Raw genomic sequence first — 20,084 nt, forward strand, 5'->3', positions numbered from 1 at the left:
TTAGGTCTTTCTTTTTGGGGTGATGAAAATGTCGTAAAATTAGATAGGGGTAATGGTTGCCCAATATTGTCAATATACTAAAAGCAACTGAATCATATACTTAAAAGGAAGAATTTTATGGCATGTGAATTTGCCACAACTTTAAAAATCACCAAAACAAGTTGTAGTTGCTATATTTCATGTGACTACTGTAAACCTTTGAATCCAAAATATGTATGATCTGTATTACCATATTTGTACTACATACATTTAATATTATAGCTAATTATTACATAATAAAAATCCAGTACAGGCAACTTTAGATAACTTTTAGAAATAATTATTCTTGGTACACTTAAGCAGTTATAGCATACAGTTTTATAACTGGATGAGTCTAGCCATATGCAAACAACTTTAATCTCCTTCTGTAGAAAGAAAAGGGCCTTAGGAGACTAGGATAACTGATGAACACTAGACTTTTGGACAAGTCTGATAACATTTAAACAAATGCTAATAACTTTTTTAAAATTAGTGAAAATATATTTATGAATACCTGGAAAATCTGTTGATCCCACTATTTTCACTGAATCTTTGGTCAAGCGAAAACCTCTTGGTAATCGAACCAAATATCCAACTGTCAAAAAAAAAGATCAACAATTTGTCTCATTAGATATTCTAAAAAATTCAAGTACAGTATCACAGTATCTTTGGTCTTAGTTGAAGGGGAGAGCCATAATTCAATCTCCTCTGACAGTTGTTATCACTGTTCCAACTCTACTTCCTCAATACTATATGATAAAATTAATCTACCTATTGCTTCTCCCTATATCTCACCTCTTTTTCTAAATCACCTTAGAATACTCTCTACATTATTAAAAGTTTCAATCTCCCATCATTCAAGACCTAAATTACAAGTCCCTTCTCCTTCAAACCTCCTTTTTATTCTTAGCACTTCTTACCTGCCACAGTACACCACCAGCATCTTTTTAAACAACACTCATCCTACATTGTACTATAGTACAATAGTTCTTTTTAAAAAATTTCCATAGGTTTTGCTGGAACAGGTGGTATTTGGTTACATAAATTCTTTAGTGAGGATTTTTGAGATTTGGTATACCCATCACATAATATACACTAAACCCAATTTGTAGCCTTTTATCTCTCACCTGCTTTCCACCATTTTCTCCACCCCCAAGGCCCCAAAGACCATTTTATCATTCTTTTGCCTTTGCATACTCATAGCTTAGTTCCCACTTAGAATTGGGAATATATGATGTTTGGTTTTTCATTCCTGATTTACTTCACTTAGAATAATAGTCTCCAATCCCATCCGGGTTGCTGCAAGTGCCTTAATTCATTCCTTTTGATAGTTGAATAGTATTCCATCATATATATATACATACACCACAGTTTCTTTATCCACTTGTTGATTGATGTGCATTTGGGCTGGTTCCATGTTTTTGCAACTGTGAATTTTGCTGCTATAAACATGTGTGCACAAGTATCTTTTTCATATAATGACTTATTTTCCTATGGGTAGATACCCAATGGTTGGATTGCTGGATCCAACGGTAGTTCTACTTTCAGTTCTTTAAGGACTCTCCACAATCTTCCACAGTGGTTGTACTAGTTTACATTCCTACTAGCAGCATAGAAGTGTTCCCTTTTCTCCGCATCCACACCAACATCTATTATTTTTTTATTTTTTTATTATGGCCATTCTTGTGGGAGTAAAGTGATAACACATAGTGGTTTTGATTTGTATTTCCCTGATAATTAGTGATGTTTAGCATTTTGTCATATGATTCTTGGCAATTTGTGTATCTTCTTTTGAGAATTGTCTATTTATATCCTTAGCTCATTTTTTCTGGGATTGCTTCTTTTTCTAGCTAATTTGTTTGAGTTCCTTGTAGATTCTGGATATTAGCCCTTCATCACATGTATAGATTGTGAATTTTCTCCCATTCTGTGAGTTGCCTATACTCTACTGACTGTTCTTTTTGCCTTGCAAAAGCTCTTTAGTTTAATTAAGTCCAATCTATTTGTCTTTGTTTTTGTTGCATTTGCTTTGGATTCTTGCTCATGAAGTCTTTGCCTAAATGGGTGGGTTAACAAGAAAGCCACATGCTGAGGAATGAAACTGGATCCTTATCTTTCATCTTATATAAAAATAAACTAAAGATGGATCAAGGACGTAAATCTAAGACCTGAAACTAGAAAAATTCTAGAAGATAACATCAGAAAAACCCTTCTAGACACTGGCTTACGTTGTAGTGTAACTCTTGATGCACAAGTATCATTTTCCTTATTAGATTACATGCTCCATTGATAGTGGGATCAATCTTATGTTAACTGATCTAGAATCAGTATCAAATACTATACCTTGCACATAGTAAATATTAAATACTAATTGTGAAATTTATTTTGATAGTCTTCATTGCTAAATGAGCAAATGTGATGGGCATAATGGTGTGAGGGGCAGTATAAACATGCAAGTAAGCACTATACCCACATAGCCTTTAGCAGACAAGAATAGCAAAGTGCAAAGAAAAGGATGTGGTATTCAAAGCCAGAGGACGTGAGTTTAAAATCCTAATTCTGCCACTTACTGGTTTTAGGAAAATCACTTTAAACTCTAGGAGCTTTAGTTTTCTCATATGCAAAATGGAACTGATAATAATTCTATTCTTATAGCTACTGTACAAAATGAGAATACTGTATAAATTGTAAAATGCTATATAAGAGGCCTTCACTATTCATCACTTACATATTAAGATACTAACTGCTTATTCTATCTCTTATATCTCATAGGTCTAATCTTATTAATCAAAAGATCACCAGGTAAAATGTTAAAATAACAACACACCTTTTCACACCTACTACACGACCATGAATCATTTCAAGGAGCATCTTTCTCCTACATGGCAATTGATGGCTATCAGCTATTCACATACGCTTTGGATTCCTGAGGCCTGGACTTTGATCTTTAAATCTCTAGTCACTCCGTTTATTTCCTTTCTCCTCCTCCAACCCCTGTCTACCCCCATATTCCTTTTACATTTATATTCTCGGAGGACTTCTTTTTCTCATTATTCCTTATTTGAACAACTTTTTTTCAATTGAAGCAAATATCTGTGATGTTATCAATTCTGGGAGATATTTTGTTTGATGAGTCCAAATTTGAACACAAAATAATGCAGCCAAAAACCTTTCTAGTTAAGTAACAGTTCAATTAAACTTTTACTTCCTTCCTCAGTATTTGCTCATAGTATCTTAAAGGTATTTTTAAAACAGTATAGAAAAGTATTTCAATTCTTGAGCGGTCAAAATTTTAAAATTAAGAATACTTCCTACATTTTACAGCTAAAACCAATAGATGGCGCTCCACCATCACGGATAATTTCAAAGCAGCAGGTTGCCTATTCAGTTTGAAATACGCTGAAGACATCATTAGAGTTCACACACTGAAATGCAAAACTGGCAGATGACCCATGGACTAATCAGGGAGTTTATTAACAAAGCAGTTTAATTTTAAAACCTCAACTGTGGGTGATGTAGTAATCTATCTATACATTAATTTCCCGTCATTCACTGACGGGAATACAAATACAGAGTGCCTCTGAACGACTTCTATACAAAACAAACTTTCCTTGTCTCGTATTAGTGAGCAAGGTGTCTCTATATAAACTGGATGCACGCGACACAAGAAAAGGCAAATTCGAAGAGTGAGGGGAGCTGCGGCTGTCCCTGCGGAGCAGGCCGGGCGGCGCGGACCCTCACCTGATGCGGGCACACGCACGAGGAAGGCGGAAAGAAAGAGGAGAACGGCGGCCCGAGAGACCGGGGAGCCGGCGGCCCGGGTCCGCCGCCTGCCCCGCAGCGCCCGGCCGGGGGCCAAAGCCTCCATCCACACGCCGCCGCCGCCAGCCCACAGTCCGCGCCTAACGTCGTTAGGCAACGCGCGCCCACCTCCACCGGAAGTTGGCGGGCGGAGTACCGGAACGACGGACCTGATGGACGTGCTCCCACTTCCGCCGGGGCGGTAGACTTGGGGGCTAGCCTGTGTCTCAGCTTGTGGGGTCTTCACTCGCTAGCTGTGCTATGCGTTCCGCGGGCCTTGAGGACAACACAGCCACGCAGGGCATCTTCAAGAATAAGTGATTTGTCGAAGATCGTAGAACTTAGAGAGCAATGTTGGATCCCAACGCCTGTGCCTTTACCTTTGTGTAGCATTTGTGATCAGAAGGAAGCTTCTTTTATATGCCAAGTGGTAGATGTGGGGCCCAGTTTCGAACAACAGATAGGGAGAAAGTATGAGTTCAGACGTGTACAGCCCTAGTGGATTGCTTTGATCTACTAATGTCAGCAGCTAGTATTTTACGGATGTGTGGGACTTAATTGGGAAATAAATGCAATACACACTTAGTAGGAATTAAAGTTAAGCCCTTTAAGAAAGAAGCTTGATGGATGAATGAGGAAACAACCAGAGATGAAATTTACTTTCTAAAATACTCAGACTGGAAGATCATCTTATAGTATCACCTAAATACAGCAAAATATACAAAACCATCTTTCCTGTGGGGGAAACCAGACTGTACCTCCTCCTGTATGAAGGATTGCTGCGCTGAAGACAAGCAGCAGCAGATGCAGGAGAGCTGTCCACCTTGCCTCTTTTTACCTAAAAGCAAGACATAGATTTAGAAAGACAAAAGTTATCCTGCCCCGCTCCTTTACCGGGGAAAACAAAGGTTAACCACTGAAGATAGCTTCAGACCCTCAATCGCCATGAAATGATATCAGAGGAATTAATATTAACTTTTTTTTTCTTTGAGACAGAGTCTCGCTTTGTTGCCCAGACTAGAGTGCAGAGGCACAATCTCGGCTCACTGCAACCTCTGCCTCAGGTGATTCTCTGCCTCAGCCTCAGGAGTAGTTGGAATTACAGGTGCCCACCAGCACGCTCGGCTAATTTTTGTATTTTTAGTAGAGACGGGGTTTCACCATCTTGGCCAGGCTGGTCTTGAACTCCTAACCTCATGATCTACCCACCTTGGCCTTCCAAAATGCTGGGGTTATAGGCATGAGCCATTGCGCACAGCCAACCTTTTTTTTTTTTTTTTTTTTCAACTATTTTTTGCCTGTGATTTGTTTGCTTAGTCCAAGTTGCTGCCTGTAGAGACTCAAAGTCCTTTTCCTTTCTCACACCTCTAAAAATTTCCTAGTCCTTGTTGAAGATGATATGCAAGCTGGAATTCAAGGACATTTATTTGAAAACTTCTTATTCTCTGGGTGTTCCTCATATATAAATGAAATATATTAATAAACTTACATTTTTTTCTTGTTAATCAGTCTCTCGTAAAGGATCTATTCCAAGTACAAACTTATGGGGATTATTATTGTCCCATACACAACCTAAAAGGCCATTTATAGCAAGAATTTGTTTTAGAAGAATTTAGACACCTGCCTCTGTTTTCTGCTGCTAGAAGGATTTACTTAATGGGCTTAATGGGAGCAGAGCTGTTATAGAAATAAATCTTAAGCAGTGGTGCAAATACATTGAAGAATGAAGTTTGAGCAACTAAATATAGAATGCTTAATTACAAGTGAGTTATCACTTTTTATATGAAGAAATTAGTTCTAATGGGTGAACTAAAAACTGTCCCTTGATATGCTATTATCTGGATGAGGGATTTCAAACTGACAGGCTAACCACCTAATTTAATCTCCCCACTTGTTTAATAGTATATCTCGAAATTTTAAAGACTTTCCGTGGGGCATAGGCATTCTGATGATACCAAAGATATCACCGCCCTTGACAGTTGGCCTGATTAACAATTATGTGCCTGACTCTTCAAAGCTAGAATCTTGCCTCTTTTAACATATTTGCTGCGGTAAGGATGATGTGACCTTTTACCCCAAATTGTAATATTCAGATTTCCCCTTATAGAAGCTCATGCAAGATGAAATTATCCAGATAAACGAGATTTTAAGTGAACCAGTGTATTAGTGATTTAAATGATATTTTGTGTGTAGACAGCTGATACTCTATTGTGGTTTCCTAAAATGATTTTAAAACTCTTACTGTTCTTACTCTGGACACTATGGTAAATTAAAGGGAAGTAAAGGTAATTTAGGGCATGTAAAAGATGCACCTGTACTTTCACTATAATTTTCTGTTTCTCTTAAAAATTAGATATATCAATTTGACAGTGCATTTAGATTTACATTTATTTAGACAGCAAGTATTATATCTATAAATACTTAATTGTAGTCACATATACTTTTGGAAAATATATTGTCACTGAATTCTCTGCTTTATTTACACTCCTTAAATTTTGTATCCATAAAATACTAATACTAACTTATGGAAAAATTTTAAAATAAGTGAACACAGCTTTCCTAAGCACTGGGGAGAAAAGTATCATGGAAGTATTAGTAACAAGGCTATTTTTGTTTTCTTACAAGTTAAATTATGATGTACATAATAAATGGTTCAATGTGTTAAAAGTTCTAGTCGTTGCCAAGCAACAACGACTCTGTTTTTTTCTCCTTTTGTCCTGTTCCTTCATTGCCCTATTCTTCCTTTGGTGGAGGAAAAGGTTTACTTTAAGAAGGAAAACAAAATTATATGCAAACATTTAGAAAGCTGAGTCAATTTTGTACTAGTTTAACTCAGACCTTTAGTTATTGGAAATAGAGTTTGTGTAGTTAAAAGAATTATCAGAAATACTTACTTTATAGTAACCAAAAACTCTAAAGAGAGAGGCCATGGATGTAGAGATTCAGAACACACCTGGAAAGATAAGTATCTCTAAAAGGTCCATCCTGTCAGGAACTGTTGAGAATATAGATTACCCACACTACTGTGATCTCTTAAGAAAAATGAACATGCCTTTTGTGAAAGGTCTTGAGAACAGACATAACTATGGCAGATTTGAAAATAAATGCAACCCTGCTTTTCTTAAATTTCACCCTTATCCCCCTTCAGTCTTGCCAGACTATCATTTACATTATCCTTATCCTCCACCGTATGGGCCACATTATCCGTTATTTCCACTTCGGGATGATGTGATCTTAGGTGATCCCTGTTCAGGGTTTATGAGTCCTGGTGGTGATGCTGATTTAAATCCTGGCATTGGCAGAACCATACCAACCCTAGTGGATTTTAGTGATGTGAAGCCTCAACATCGAGTTCCCAGACCAGATACAGGATTTCAAACAACAATAAAAAGGCAAAAAATTCTATCAGAAGAACTGCAACAGAACAGGAGATGGAATTCCAGAGAAGTACCAGACATTTCTATCAGAGCAAGACTGGGAGGTAAATGAAGTGACATGAATTTAATGTTTTAAATACTCGAAGGAAGAGAGCATGGACTTAAGAGTCTGTATGTAGGCAATTAAATTAACAAAATTACAATGATCTGAAAAAGTTTTTTTTTTAATTACAGATTGTAAGAAACAAAAGAATAATAAACCTTCGAAACTTATTTGTAAAACAAAATTTTTTCTTTAAAAAAACATTCATTAATTAAGTGATCAACACAAAGTATATAACATTACTTATGCTAGATATATGGATAATCTTTTACCACAGGGGAATTTATGTATCACTTTGATAATTGTATAGAAATCCTCCGTATCTATCTCTCTTCCTTGAGAGAATTAATTCACTGATGATTATGAAACTGTTAGTTTTAAGGGCCGAAATAAAATGGGAAAAATTTAAGTATTTGAAAGTAAATTTTTTGACTCCAATAAGAACAGAAGCTGAAATGGAGCAAACTCTGAATAAATAGCTCCACAGCCATGGAGGCAGCATTGATGACCCCTTACTGACATCTGTACCGTGTGGTTTCTCTGCAAGAACTCCTCTAAATGGTCACAGGCCTGGCCCAAAAAATTATGAGGAAACACCTCCAAAGGAAAGCCATAGGTACTATTTCCTGTATAAAAGCTGTCTGGCAGGCAGGAATGTAAAGAGATCAACGTTTTTTAGCTTGTGAAAAGCAAAAGGCCAAATGCTATAGGAAGACTTTTAAAGCTTATTCCACAAAAATATAGGTTGAAGAAATGGTTTAGCAAAGCTAATATAGGGCTAAAATGGTGTTGACGGACAGCACCAACAAGTCAGAACCAAGTATACAGCTCATCTGTCCCCTGTATTTCACTGCCTGAATCAGTAAAACAGAGGCATTCAGAGAACAGGCACTTGACTCAGAATGTCTGGGCAAAAGCTCAGTTGTTATATGACCAAGGACTTGTTACTATTCTCTTTATGCCTGTGTATCCTTACTTGTAAAACTCACCTAATAGTAATAATTAATAATATAATAGTAAGGGCCATTTGATGTAATTAATGTAAAAATACCTAAAATAAAGAATGTCAGATTGTAACAAGTCTAAAATTTTCAGTTTCTTCATACATAAATTAGGAATAAATAGTACTTCTTTTATACATTTGTTAAGAATGAAATGAATTAAGACTTGTAAAGTGCTTAGTAAAATCTCTGAAACCTGATAAAACATTTCATTAATAGTAGCTATTATTATTAGCTATTAAGAGCTTCAAAAAGTAATACCTGCAATTTGGGTACAGAGTTCAATATAATTTGTCCTAGACTTTCAAAGACTTTGTACATTCTGGAAACAATCATTAATTGAAAATGATAGGTACTTTCAGGTTTTAGCAAACCTAAATACACATCATTTCTAATGCATTCTCATAAAGAACGACATCTCAGAATTAATTAAATCACACACTGATATGCTCTTCAGTGGACTTTCACAAATATCAAAGAAAGATCATAAAATATTATATTGCTGATTTCTTCTCGCCCCATTCCAAACTTGTCTAGACCTTTTACTGGGTTTAATACTTCCTTTCTCAATCCAGTTGCCTTTCTTTATCATCTATCAATTAACTTATCTAAACTTATTCTAATTATATTCAAATCCTTTAGAGAACCCTGCCTCTCATTGCAGTAGATGATCCAGCCTTTCTTTCTTTCTTTTTTCTTTTTTTTGAGATGGAATTTCACTGTTGTTACCCAGGCTGAAGTGCAATGGCGCGATCTCAGCTCACTGCAACCTCCGCCTCCTGGGTTCAGGCAATTCTCCTGTGTCAGCCTCCTGAGTAGCTGGGATTACAGGCACGTGCCAACGTGCCCAGCTAATTTGTTTGTATTTTTAGTAGAGTCGGGGTTTCACCATGTTGACCAGGTTGGTCTCGATCTCTTGACCTCGTGATCCACCCGCCTCAGCCTCCCAAAGTGCTGGGATTACAGGTTTGAGCCACCACGCCCTGCCCCCAGCCTTTCTTATCACAGAAGAAACAGAGCTTGTCTATTGTCATTCTCTTGATTTTCCTCCACTTTGGCCTCCTGATATCAATATTGATATCACTTTATATGTCTTTCTATTTTTTTAAACCACTGTGTTAAGGCAGATTGCTATAACAAAATAGTAAAGACTGGGTAGCTGAAAAAACAAATATTTGTTTCCCACAGTTCTGGAGGCTGGGAAGCCAAGAATCAAGGCATCGGTATATTTGGTTGCTGATGAAGACCTTCTTTCTAGCTTATAGAAGGCTTCCTTCTCCCTGAGTCCTGAAAGAGACAGAGACGAGAGAGAGAGAGAGAGAGAGAGAGAGAGAGAGAGAGAGAGAGAGAGAGAGAGAGACAGAGAGAGAAAGCGCTCTAGTATCTCTTCCTCTACTTAAAGGAACACTAATGTCATCATGGAGGTCTTACCTTCTTTGGCTCATCTAAAGCTAATTACCTACTAAAGGCTTCACCTCCAAATAACATCACATTAGGAATTAGGTTTCAACATACCTGAATGCAGGGGGTGGGAGGGGGTGGATACAGACATTCACCAGAACTATCTTTATAGTTAATTAGTATGAAGTAGTATATTCACATTGTGCAAACATCACCACCATCCATCTCCAGGTTTCACTTCATCTTGCAAAACTGAAACTCTTTACCCATTAAACAACCCCCTATTTCCCTCTTTCCCATAATTCCTGGCAACAGCCATTATATCTTCCATTATCTATGAATTTGACTACTTTAGGTTCCTCACTTAAGTGAAATCATATAGCATTTGTCTTTTTTGATTGGCTTATTTCACTTACAATAATGTCCTCCGAGTTCACCCGTGTTGTAGCATATGAACAAAATTTCTGTGTGTATTAGGTCTATTTGGTCTATGTGTTATTCAAGTTCTCTGTTTCCTTATTGATATTCTGTCTGGATGTTCTATTCATTATTAGAAGTGAGGCACTAAAATATCCACCTATTATTATGTATTGCTATCTCTTCCTTCATTTATGATTCTCTTGACCTTGGCGAGCATTTTTGTGACAGTTCTCTGTCGGGTGCATTATTTAACTCTATTTTATTAGGATTGGTTTCTGAAGATTTCTCTTCTTTCTTTTTTTGGAGAATCTTTGCCTGATTCTTCATTTTCCTTAACTCTCTGTGTAGGTTTCTGCACATTAGACAAAGCAGGCACTTCTTCCATTCTTCATGAACTGGTCTTGTAAAGAAGACCTTAATCCATCAGCCTGGCCCGAGATTTGGGAACCTCTGCCAACTCTTTTCCTTCCCAAGGGAATCTGACAGATGAGATTTTGTTCACTTGCTCTATGCTGAGCAGGGGGTGAGCTATGTGTCTACTAGCCCAAACTCCCATTTTCATCATCCTAGGCAACTAGACTGAGCTAGATTCATCAGAATTTCATGACTGATAAGACAGATGCTGTTTTGAGGGGCAGCCCCAGAAAAGCTGGAGTCTGGCTCAACTCCTGGATCTATGGTGATTATCTTTAGATCTCTGGCATCTACAATCCAAGGCTGCTTTCTCTGTCTTCCCCCAGGGGGTTAAACTATGTTAGACTCCTCAGAGTTCCAGGACTGGTGAGATAAATGCTAGTTAGTTAGGCAAATACAGAGAAGTTTGGGTACTGGACACATGGATGAATCAACTTTTTCTAGGGGGCTGAGAGTGAGGTTTTTAAAAAATCTGCTTACTCTGTGCTGAGCATATGGGAGAATCTGTGCCATCAACCTGTCTAGAATGCAATCTCTCTTTGCTCTTAAGTCATTCGATTGTGCTAGACCCCTCTCAGGGCTCCAGGACTGGAAAGACAGAAACCAGTCCTCTGGGGAGCCCCCTTGGAAAACTGCGGTGCTAAACATGGGAATCAATCAAGGGGAGTAAACCCTGAGTGAATCTGGGAGCTAGGAAATCTCTTCCTGATTGTCTGGCACTGCACCAGGGGCAGGGAATCTGCAAGAGGGTGACTCACTCAAATCTCCTTATTAGCTTCAGTGAGTCTGTTTTGGATTCTTTCAAGGTGCAGGAGCCTTTCACTTAGTTTCTATATTTCTCACAAAGGTAAGGTGTTCATGAATCGTTGCTAAATCCATTTGTTAATTGGAGAGAGGATGTTCAGAGTTTCCTACTCTGCCATCTTGCTAAGGTCATTCGTCATAAATGTTGTTGTTTTAATTTTCATTTTTCTCAAGATAATTTCCCATTTCCTTTGGGATTTCTTCTTTGATCCTTTGATGGTTTCATGGCATCATGTTTAATTTCTATGTATTTGTTAATTTTCCAGTTTTCTTTCTTTTGTTGATTTTTAGTTTTATTTCGACTGGAAAAGACACAGCATGATTTTAACCTTTTAAAATTTATGAAGAAGTGTTTTGTGGCCTAAAATATAATCTATTCTAGAGAATATTCCATGTGTACTTGAGAAGATGTGTATTCTGCTGTTGTTGCGTAAATTGTTCTGTTAGGTCAAATTGTTTTATAGGGTTGTTCAGGTTCTCTATTTCCTTATAGATCTTTGTCTGATCATTCCTTTATTGAAAGCGGATCCAACAATTATTGTAGCACTGCCCACTTTTCAATGCTGTCAATGTTTATTTCATGTATTTTGAAGCTCTGATATTTGGTGCATGTAAATAAAATAGAGAATAGAAAAACAGCATGTACAAGCCACTAAACCTAAAGTTGTCCTTTTAAAAATCAACAAAAAATGATCCACTTAAGTTAATATTAAGAAAGATAACTCGAGTAAGACCGTTATCAAAGGGATTTTCGGTGTTATGAAAACCTCTCTGTAACCAGCAGATGACAGAAAATACATGGATAAGGAGACAGAATACATTAGAGCGGCCTTTAATTTTTTTCTCCTATGTTACAGTTTTCACATTCCTTAAAAGCACAATATTATGGTATTTTGTAATAAAAATAACAGGGCCTATGGGAAAAAAGGGTTCATGGCAAACCCCCTCAAACTCATATCATTTTATAGGTGACACATGAATCCTTCTCACAATAAAAATATGATCATGGTTTCAGACACTTTAAGTTCCTGAGAAGTAAGGAAAATACTATAGTGCTTTCCTTGACAGAAGCCTTGACATTTGCTTTGTGGTATGAAAGTGATGAAGTGGGATGGTGAGTTATGAAGAAGCGATGAATGGTAGCTTGTCCAAAAGTGATCCTCAGCAATTCGCCCTGTTCCTGTGTGTGTCTGCCACTCTTACCAGGAAACTAGGTCTGTTTACTTTCCACGTTGACATCAGGCCTGGACATTTAACTGGCTTGGGCCAATTATATGTTAGTAAGCATTGTGCAAATGGAGACTTGATAAGCACTTGCACATTGGGATTAGTTCTCTTCAGAGTCTTCTCTGGGATCTCAGTCACCATCCCGTGAAAGACCAACGTATGCTCACAGAAACAAAGACAAGACACTTGCCAGTATGCCCACCTAAGACCCCAGCTAACATTCAATACCAACTTGACAGCCATATGAGTGAAGCCATTTTTCAACCCTTGCAGCTACTGAAACTGACACCATGTGAATAAGAATCACCCCCCGCTATCTTCTGAATCCTGGGAGAGAATAAATGGTTGAGTTAAGCCACTAGGTTTCAGGATTGTTTGTTTTGCAAATAGTAGATACTGAAACAGAGGAAAGGATATTCTCCTACTGAGACTGAAATTTGATGACTCTGAGGTGTAATTCATTGTCCAGAATCCTTTCTTTTAATCTGGCTTAATATCAGAATTCAACTTTTATTGTTTTCCTAATTTCCTCCTTTTTCAAAGCAGTTGCTTGAATGGCTTCAAATAAGATAGATAGCACAAAATGCCATCCTGCTGCTTTTGGCATGATAGACTTCTAGAGAATTTCCTTTGTCCAGCTGTGTCACAGACAGAATTATCCTCATGGTTCTCAAAACTGAAATGGTAATGGGATTTAACATTCGATGTATCCCTTTGCTTAGGCCTCTCACTTGTGCCTGTATTAGCTTTCTCTTGCTGCTGTAACAAATTGACACAAACTTAGCAGCTTAAAGTTAAACACATTAATCACAGTTTTGTGGATCAGAAGTCGGGAACATGATCTGGGTCTTCTGTTTAGAATCTATGACAATAATAATAATGCCAAAATCAGCCAGGAGTGGTGGCTCATGCCTGTAATCCCAGCACTTTGGGAGGCTGAGACGGGTGGATTATCTAAGGTTCGGAGTTCAAGATCAGCCTGGCCAACATGGTGAAACCCTGTCTTCTACTAAAATTACAAAAATTAGCCGGGTATGGTGGTACGCACTTGTAATCCCAGCTACTCAGGAAGCTGAGGCAGGAGAATTGCTTGAACCCAGGATGCGGAGGTTGCAATGAGCCGAGATCATGCCACTGCACTCCAGCCTGGGCAACAGAGTGAGACTGCATCTCAAAAATAAATAAATAAAGCAAAAATCAAGGTGTTATATTGGTTCTTACCTAGAGGGTCTGGGGAAAAATCAACCTCCAAGTTCATTCAGATTGTTGCAGAATCCAGTTTCTTCCATCTAAAGTGTTTGTTTCCTCATTCACTGTCAGTGGGGGGACACTGCTCCTAGAGGCTACCCATATCCTTCTCGTGTGATTGCCTCAAGCTTCAAAATCAACAATAGTGCAGTGAGGTCGGCTAACACTCTGCTCTCTAACTGCCCCTTCTAAACCCACAGACTATCCAGTGTCCACTTGTTCTCTATTCTTCCTTTGCAAATCCCAATTGCAGATTCTTTCCTGAGTTTCTCAGTCAAATATTGGCTGAATTGTCATCATCAATCATCATTATGAAATGATATTACTACATTAGCACTAAACGATATTACAGCTACTAATTGTTAATTTTAAACACAAGCATTTAAACCACATGCCATAATTTTCTTATTTCTTTGTATTTATTAATTACAGTCTTTATAACCCTGACAATAGTCATTAAAGATGAGGAAAATGAGGCTCAAATGGGTCAAAGAACTCATGAAGGTCACTCTGGAACCCAAGCAAATAAGTATATACATTATATATATTATAAGTCATCTATCAAATAATATATATAATTATACATATGATATAATATATATAATATTAAATAGGTGACATCTGTGATAGCACTCCACCTGAATGGCATCCACGGATGGCTATGGAGCTCCTGTCCTGCCCTAAGCACCTCTCAATATGCATCTTTCTCATGCTTCAACATCTCTGTGCTGTCCAACCTGATCACAAATTTTAACTTTTAAATTTGCATTTTGCCAAGTTGGATTAATTCATGGAACAAAACTATGAAGTAGTGAACCAAGTCAGAAGACCCCCTGGGGTAGCAGAAATGATCTCTATGGAAACTACCAGAGGCACTGCAATCATCTTCACCTATGCTAGTCACGTGTCCTAATCAAAGTAATCAATCTCTCTTATTAAAACTCTTCAAGGGCAATTCATCTGCAGGTTACGTCCGAGGTTTTCATGCCCTGACCTTAGACTATTTCTCTTGCTTATCTTCTACCATTTCCTATCTATCATTTTACAATCTGCTATATGTAACTTTTTTTTATTTTTATACACATTAAGATGCACTTACAGAGCAGGCCTACTATTGCACATATTGTTTCTCTTCCTGGAATAACTACCCTTTCTCTACTTCTCTTCTTTCATCTAAGTTCTACTTAATTGTCAAGATTAGATCAGGTGTCATCTTCAGGGAGATGTCCCTAAGGCCTGACAACTTGGCTGAACTAGGTATTCTTAGGTGTCCTTCCTATGTGCCTGCAGCACTCTGAGCTCAGCTATTTTTGTATTGCCACAATGTGTTGAAATTGGCTTGTACTTTCCATTTGCTTGTACTTTCCATTTGCTCACAGGCACCTCAAAACCACCTTTATATAAAGATGAAAAATATATACCCATTGGCTTCCAGTTACAGTGTACTAAATATTTTTGAAGGCTACTTTTTATATTTGCTAGATTTTAGAACTTCTAGTCTATCACTATAGGAATTATAGTGATAATAATTCATGAGTCTGCATAATAACCAGACTCACCTGTGCACAGATATAGATATCTAGTACCCAATAGGTATCTTCCAATAAGAAGTAAGAAATAGTAAGTGATTCTGCACTAGTATAATTAGCCTCTTGCAGAAATTCCACAGCTACTCTGTTCTCACAGCTAAAAGTTCCAGAAAAGTTACTAAATAATCCATCAAAAAATGAATTACAATCACACAGTCTAGCTTCTAATAGTAAATATTTCTGTTGGAAAAGCACTTTTATTGTGTTTTTACCAAAATCACATTCCCTTTTGTGTGTTTTCAGGTTGGACAAGCCCACTGAAAGTTACCCCTTTACAACCTCATCATGAAGGACGCTCATTAAGACACATGTTTACATTTGATGACGAGGCAACATGTACAGTAAGATTTTCTTGCTCGGTGGTATTATACAACATATATAATTAGTTTATTTCATTGTTTGGGTGTTTGATATTGTGTACCCTAGATGAATAGCTACTATATATATAGTGCTTCTTATATTCCAGGCACAGTCCTTTGCAGTCAGTGTCTATTGTGCATTACCTTGCATTACTCCTACACCATGGGGGAGGAGGAGTGAGTAGTAGATGCAGCTGGTGCCCATCACAGACTCCCTTCACTGGCTAGTGTGTCTATTCCCAGTAGCAATGAGTGATGATCACTAAAAGGCTAACAGCCCACAGACTGGAGGACTGTGTCATGCTGTCTCTTTCAGATTCTGGGCAGTGGCTAACTGACTTCTTAGGGCAACAGACTAATGCTACTCTCCAGCTTAGACTGCGTTCTCACTAGCTTGTTTTCCTTCTCCTATTCTACTGTCTTCACACCCCTTCACCTGAGGGCATTCCCACAACATATCACTTGAACAATAATCCTGTCTGAATCCCTGCTTCTTAACAAGTAGTGTTATTCTCATATTATTGGAGAAAACAGAAGCCCAATAATGTGGAGTAACTGACTTTTGATCAGACAGATAATAAATATAAACCAAAATTTAAACCTAAGTATTTTTCAGAATCTAAGGATTATGTTCTTAATCATCTTCCTGTGCAGATTTTATAGTCTCTAAATCCTTGGCATTTAAATTAAGATACTTAAAGTATCCTAAGATATACACAGATATGAAAATATATTTTGAATGGCTTTACTGAGATATATGTCACGTATGATAAAACAACCCTTTAAAGTGTGTAATTCAATGTTTTTAGAATACTCACAGAGTTGTGCAACGACCCCCACAATCTAATTTCAGATTTTTATTACCTCAAAAAAACTCATATTCATAACCAGTAAAGATATGAATACATTGTAAAGAATCAATTTCCATTTCTGTAACTCCTATATGTATTTCTTCTAAAATTGGTCTGCTTGAGAATTTACCCTCAGAGTGCCATGTTGATTTCTTCTTTTCTCACCTTTTCCTTCACAATAACTCTTTCTAGTTTTTCATGGAGGGAAATGGGGCATACCTCTCACCTATTAACAGCTGTACTACAGTACATGCCCATGAAACAAAGAGCATGGGACAGAAAGGTCATTTAAAGAATGTGTTCTCAATGCCTCCTTTACTCAAGAAGCCATGCACACATGGTAGAACTTTATGTTTTTCTCTGTCCTATGCATTTTTCTTTTAAAAGAAAATTATGGCATTAGAAATAGGGGTAATTTGGCCTGTTTTAGGCTATTCTGAATTCAGACAAAATGCATAATGTGATTGCAAGGATAATAAAAATTTTTATTTTTTAGTTTTACTTTTTCTATCTTAAACCCTTATGAAAGGATACACTGGTCCTGTAGGTAAATCCTGTGAGAGCAAATCAAAGTGACCCTAATAAGAAATTGAAGACCTTGTTGCTGTTTTTTAAAAAAATGTATACTACAAATTTATGGCAAGATTCCATGCTTTAACTATTTTAAAACTAGAATGCTGAAGTAGAAATTTGTCATGGAAAGGCTTATTAGAATACTTATTTAAATTTAAAATAAGTTTAGACTTTTTATAGCATTGAATAAATCTAGATATTATTTCCAGTAGTGGAAGCTAAGTAATATGGACCAATATTTCTAATGGCAAAGAAACTGGATTAACATTTCTTTCTTCTAATAAGGTAGAGAGAAATTATTGGGCCAACAAGAGGATAGACACTCTAAAATTTAAGCCTAGCACTTAGGGCCACTTTGACACTGAAAGAATTTGCAGTTTTTGAAGAGGCAACCAACAGTTTGATTTGGAGCCAATCATCAACTCCAGCTCATGGGAGCAAAGGATCAGAAGCTGGAGTTGATTCACAAAAACCACCTAGGACTGTGAGCTGAATACCTGGAAGCCTGAATCCTACAAGTAAGGATTGGTCAATAGTAAAAAGCACCTGAACAGACTGCGGCCTAGCTTAATCCAAGTAAATAAGAAAACTTCCAGTTCTGAACTGGGATGAAGGTGATCCTAGACTGCTCTCACTTCCAGGAATCAGGCAGAAGTAAATAACACATTTCTTGGAAGGAAGATATTATCTTGTTAAACCTCAAATTATTTCAATTAAAAACTTTTAAAGTATAATGTTCAACACATAATTAACAGTATCCAAACATAAAAAAAAAGTACACTATGAGAATCAGCACAAATGAAAGAAAACAGAAACATATGTACATTGATGTATACAAACAGATATACATCCATGCCTTGTAAATATGCATAAAATGTTAAAGGAGAAAAAAATGAGCTCAAAATTTTTGTACGAAAATTACAAATTACCAAATGGAAATTAGAAGATTGGGGGAGGGGCCAGGTGTGGTGTCTCAGATCTGTAATCTTAGCACTTTGGGAAGCCAAGGCAGATCACTTGAGGCCAGGAGTTGAGACCAGCCTAGCCAACATGGCAGAACCCCACAGCTACTAACAATACAAACATTAGGTCAGGCACAGTGGCTCACACTTGTAATCCCAGCAATTTGGGAGACCAAGGTGGGCAGATCACCTGAGGTTGAGAGTTCAAGATCTGACAAAACCCCATGTCTATTAAAAATATAAAATTTATCCAGGTGTGGTGGCACATGTCTGTAGTCCCAGCTACTCAGAAGGCTGAGGCAGGAGAATTGCTCAAACATGAGAGGTAGAAGTTGAACTGAGCTGAGATAGTGCCACTGCACTCCACACTCCAGCCTGGACAACAGAGTGAGACTGTCTAAAGCAAGAAAAAAGGAAGAAGAAGAAGAAAAAAGAAAAGAAAGAAAAGAAAATTGTGAGTGAAAGTAATTCCAGAACTGAAAAATATGATAAAGAACTTTATAGATGGGTTCAGTAATAGATTAGACACAGTTAGAGAGGGAATTGGAGAACTGGTCGATTCATCAGAAGAAATTGATGAAGCACAAATATGCAAAAATACGAAAAATACAGACATGAAAGTCACAAACCTAGATGATATAGGTAGAAGAAAGAACACATGCTTATTTGGAATCCCAAAAGTAAAAGTGAGAAAAAAATATGACAGAAGCTATGATACCATTTTTATATGCACTATGTGTTTATTTCTGACAGCTCCCTGAGCATCCACTCACATTCTCTGCTGTACATTGAGGATGAGCTATGGTTCCACACAAACAAGCCGAAGATGGCAGCAACAGAAGCATTCTGGCTGTCTCAGCCCCAGCACCAACCGTAATGGCAGAAAAGCCTAGAGTTGAAGAAGAAATACATTGAGAACATAAGAATGGAAAAAGGAAAAATCTGAAAGTTCATTTTTTAACATAGTTTATGATAATTGCATTATTTGAAATCTGGACATCAGTGGCCATATTTTGTCAGGTCTTGTTAAGTATGAATACATTCTGGAAATTGAGACATTTAATGATGCTGACGGTGTTGGAGAATCTTAACGTGGGTAATGCTAGTTTTATTAGGACATAAAAGAAGTTCTACTTCAATGTGGTTACTTTTATCAGAAGAAACTAAGGATCATTTAGAGTTAGAAGTAGGTATTCCCACTGAATCATATTCCAAAAACAGTAAAGACATCAAAGAGCAAATTTAGTCCCTTCTCTATGAAATAGTAGACAAATAACATGTAGACGACAGCAGTACAGGGAAGATGCGCCAGTTAGAAAACAGCCACCAGAAAGTGAAGACAGACTGCAAGAAAATTAGGTAGATGATAAATTTGAGTGCCTGGAAATGAAACTGTAAAGAAACTGAAGACACATAACGTGTACAAGTGAGTTTATAGGCGTATAATGAGAAAGTGGAAGAGATGCTATACTAGAGAAAAATCTAGATTCCGTGAAAGATTATACCATACTACCAGGATATGGCATACTAAGATAATAGTCAACAAGCATGTGAACCACAGAAAATAAGACATAAATTTCAGATACTGTTAGAGGAGATTTAAACACAGGTTTAGAAAAAGTAATTGTCTCTTTGATAGAGGGCAATAAAAACTAGAGGATTTCAGACTATGATGACTCCTGCTGAAGGGGGTTGTTATAAATCTGAAGACCCAAGATGTTCAACAAATTTTAATCTGTATAAAGATTTTTTTTTAATTATGCCTAAAACACATCAATGACATTACTGACAAACAGTGAAAAAGATAACATCTTAAAAACAGTTAGAGAAAAGATATGTACAAAGGAACACTTGTAAGAATGACTTCTAGCTTTTTGTCAGTTTGTGTGAGCCAGAAGAAAACAAATGCACATATTTTAAGTAAAAAAGTAAATAA

At 37.2% G+C, this 20,084-nt stretch overlaps 2 protein-coding genes across 5 annotated transcripts in view; one reads left to right on the forward strand and one right to left on the reverse strand.

The window, feature by feature from the left end:
• Positions 1-3,916, reverse strand: part of ZPBP (zona pellucida binding protein) — a 124,450-nt gene extending 120,534 nt beyond the window's left edge. For all 3 annotated transcript variants that reach the window (XM_078341996.1, XM_009002170.5, XM_054237085.2), the window contains exons 1-2: positions 3,760-3,916; positions 533-613 (exon numbers count right to left, since the gene is read on the reverse strand). In XM_078341996.1, the coding sequence (XP_078198122.1) occupies positions 533-613; positions 3,760-3,886 (208 nt within the window). In that variant the 5' untranslated portion in view covers positions 3,887-3,916. The remainder of the gene's footprint in view (positions 1-532; positions 614-3,759) is intronic.
• A 2,628-nt stretch (positions 3,917-6,544) lies between these two features.
• Positions 6,545-20,084, forward strand: part of SPMIP7 (sperm microtubule inner protein 7) — a 61,126-nt gene continuing 47,586 nt past the window's right edge. For both annotated transcript variants that reach the window (XM_035253373.3, XM_078341998.1), the window contains exons 1-2: positions 6,545-7,300; positions 15,647-15,744. In XM_035253373.3, coding sequence (XP_035109264.1) covers positions 6,748-7,300; positions 15,647-15,744 — 651 coding nt within the window. In that variant the 5' untranslated portion in view covers positions 6,545-6,747. The remainder of the gene's footprint in view (positions 7,301-15,646; positions 15,745-20,084) is intronic.

This window comes from Callithrix jacchus, chromosome 11, assembly GCF_049354715.1.
Source record: "Callithrix jacchus isolate 240 chromosome 11, calJac240_pri, whole genome shotgun sequence".
NCBI lineage: Eukaryota > Metazoa > Chordata > Mammalia > Primates > Cebidae > Callithrix > Callithrix jacchus.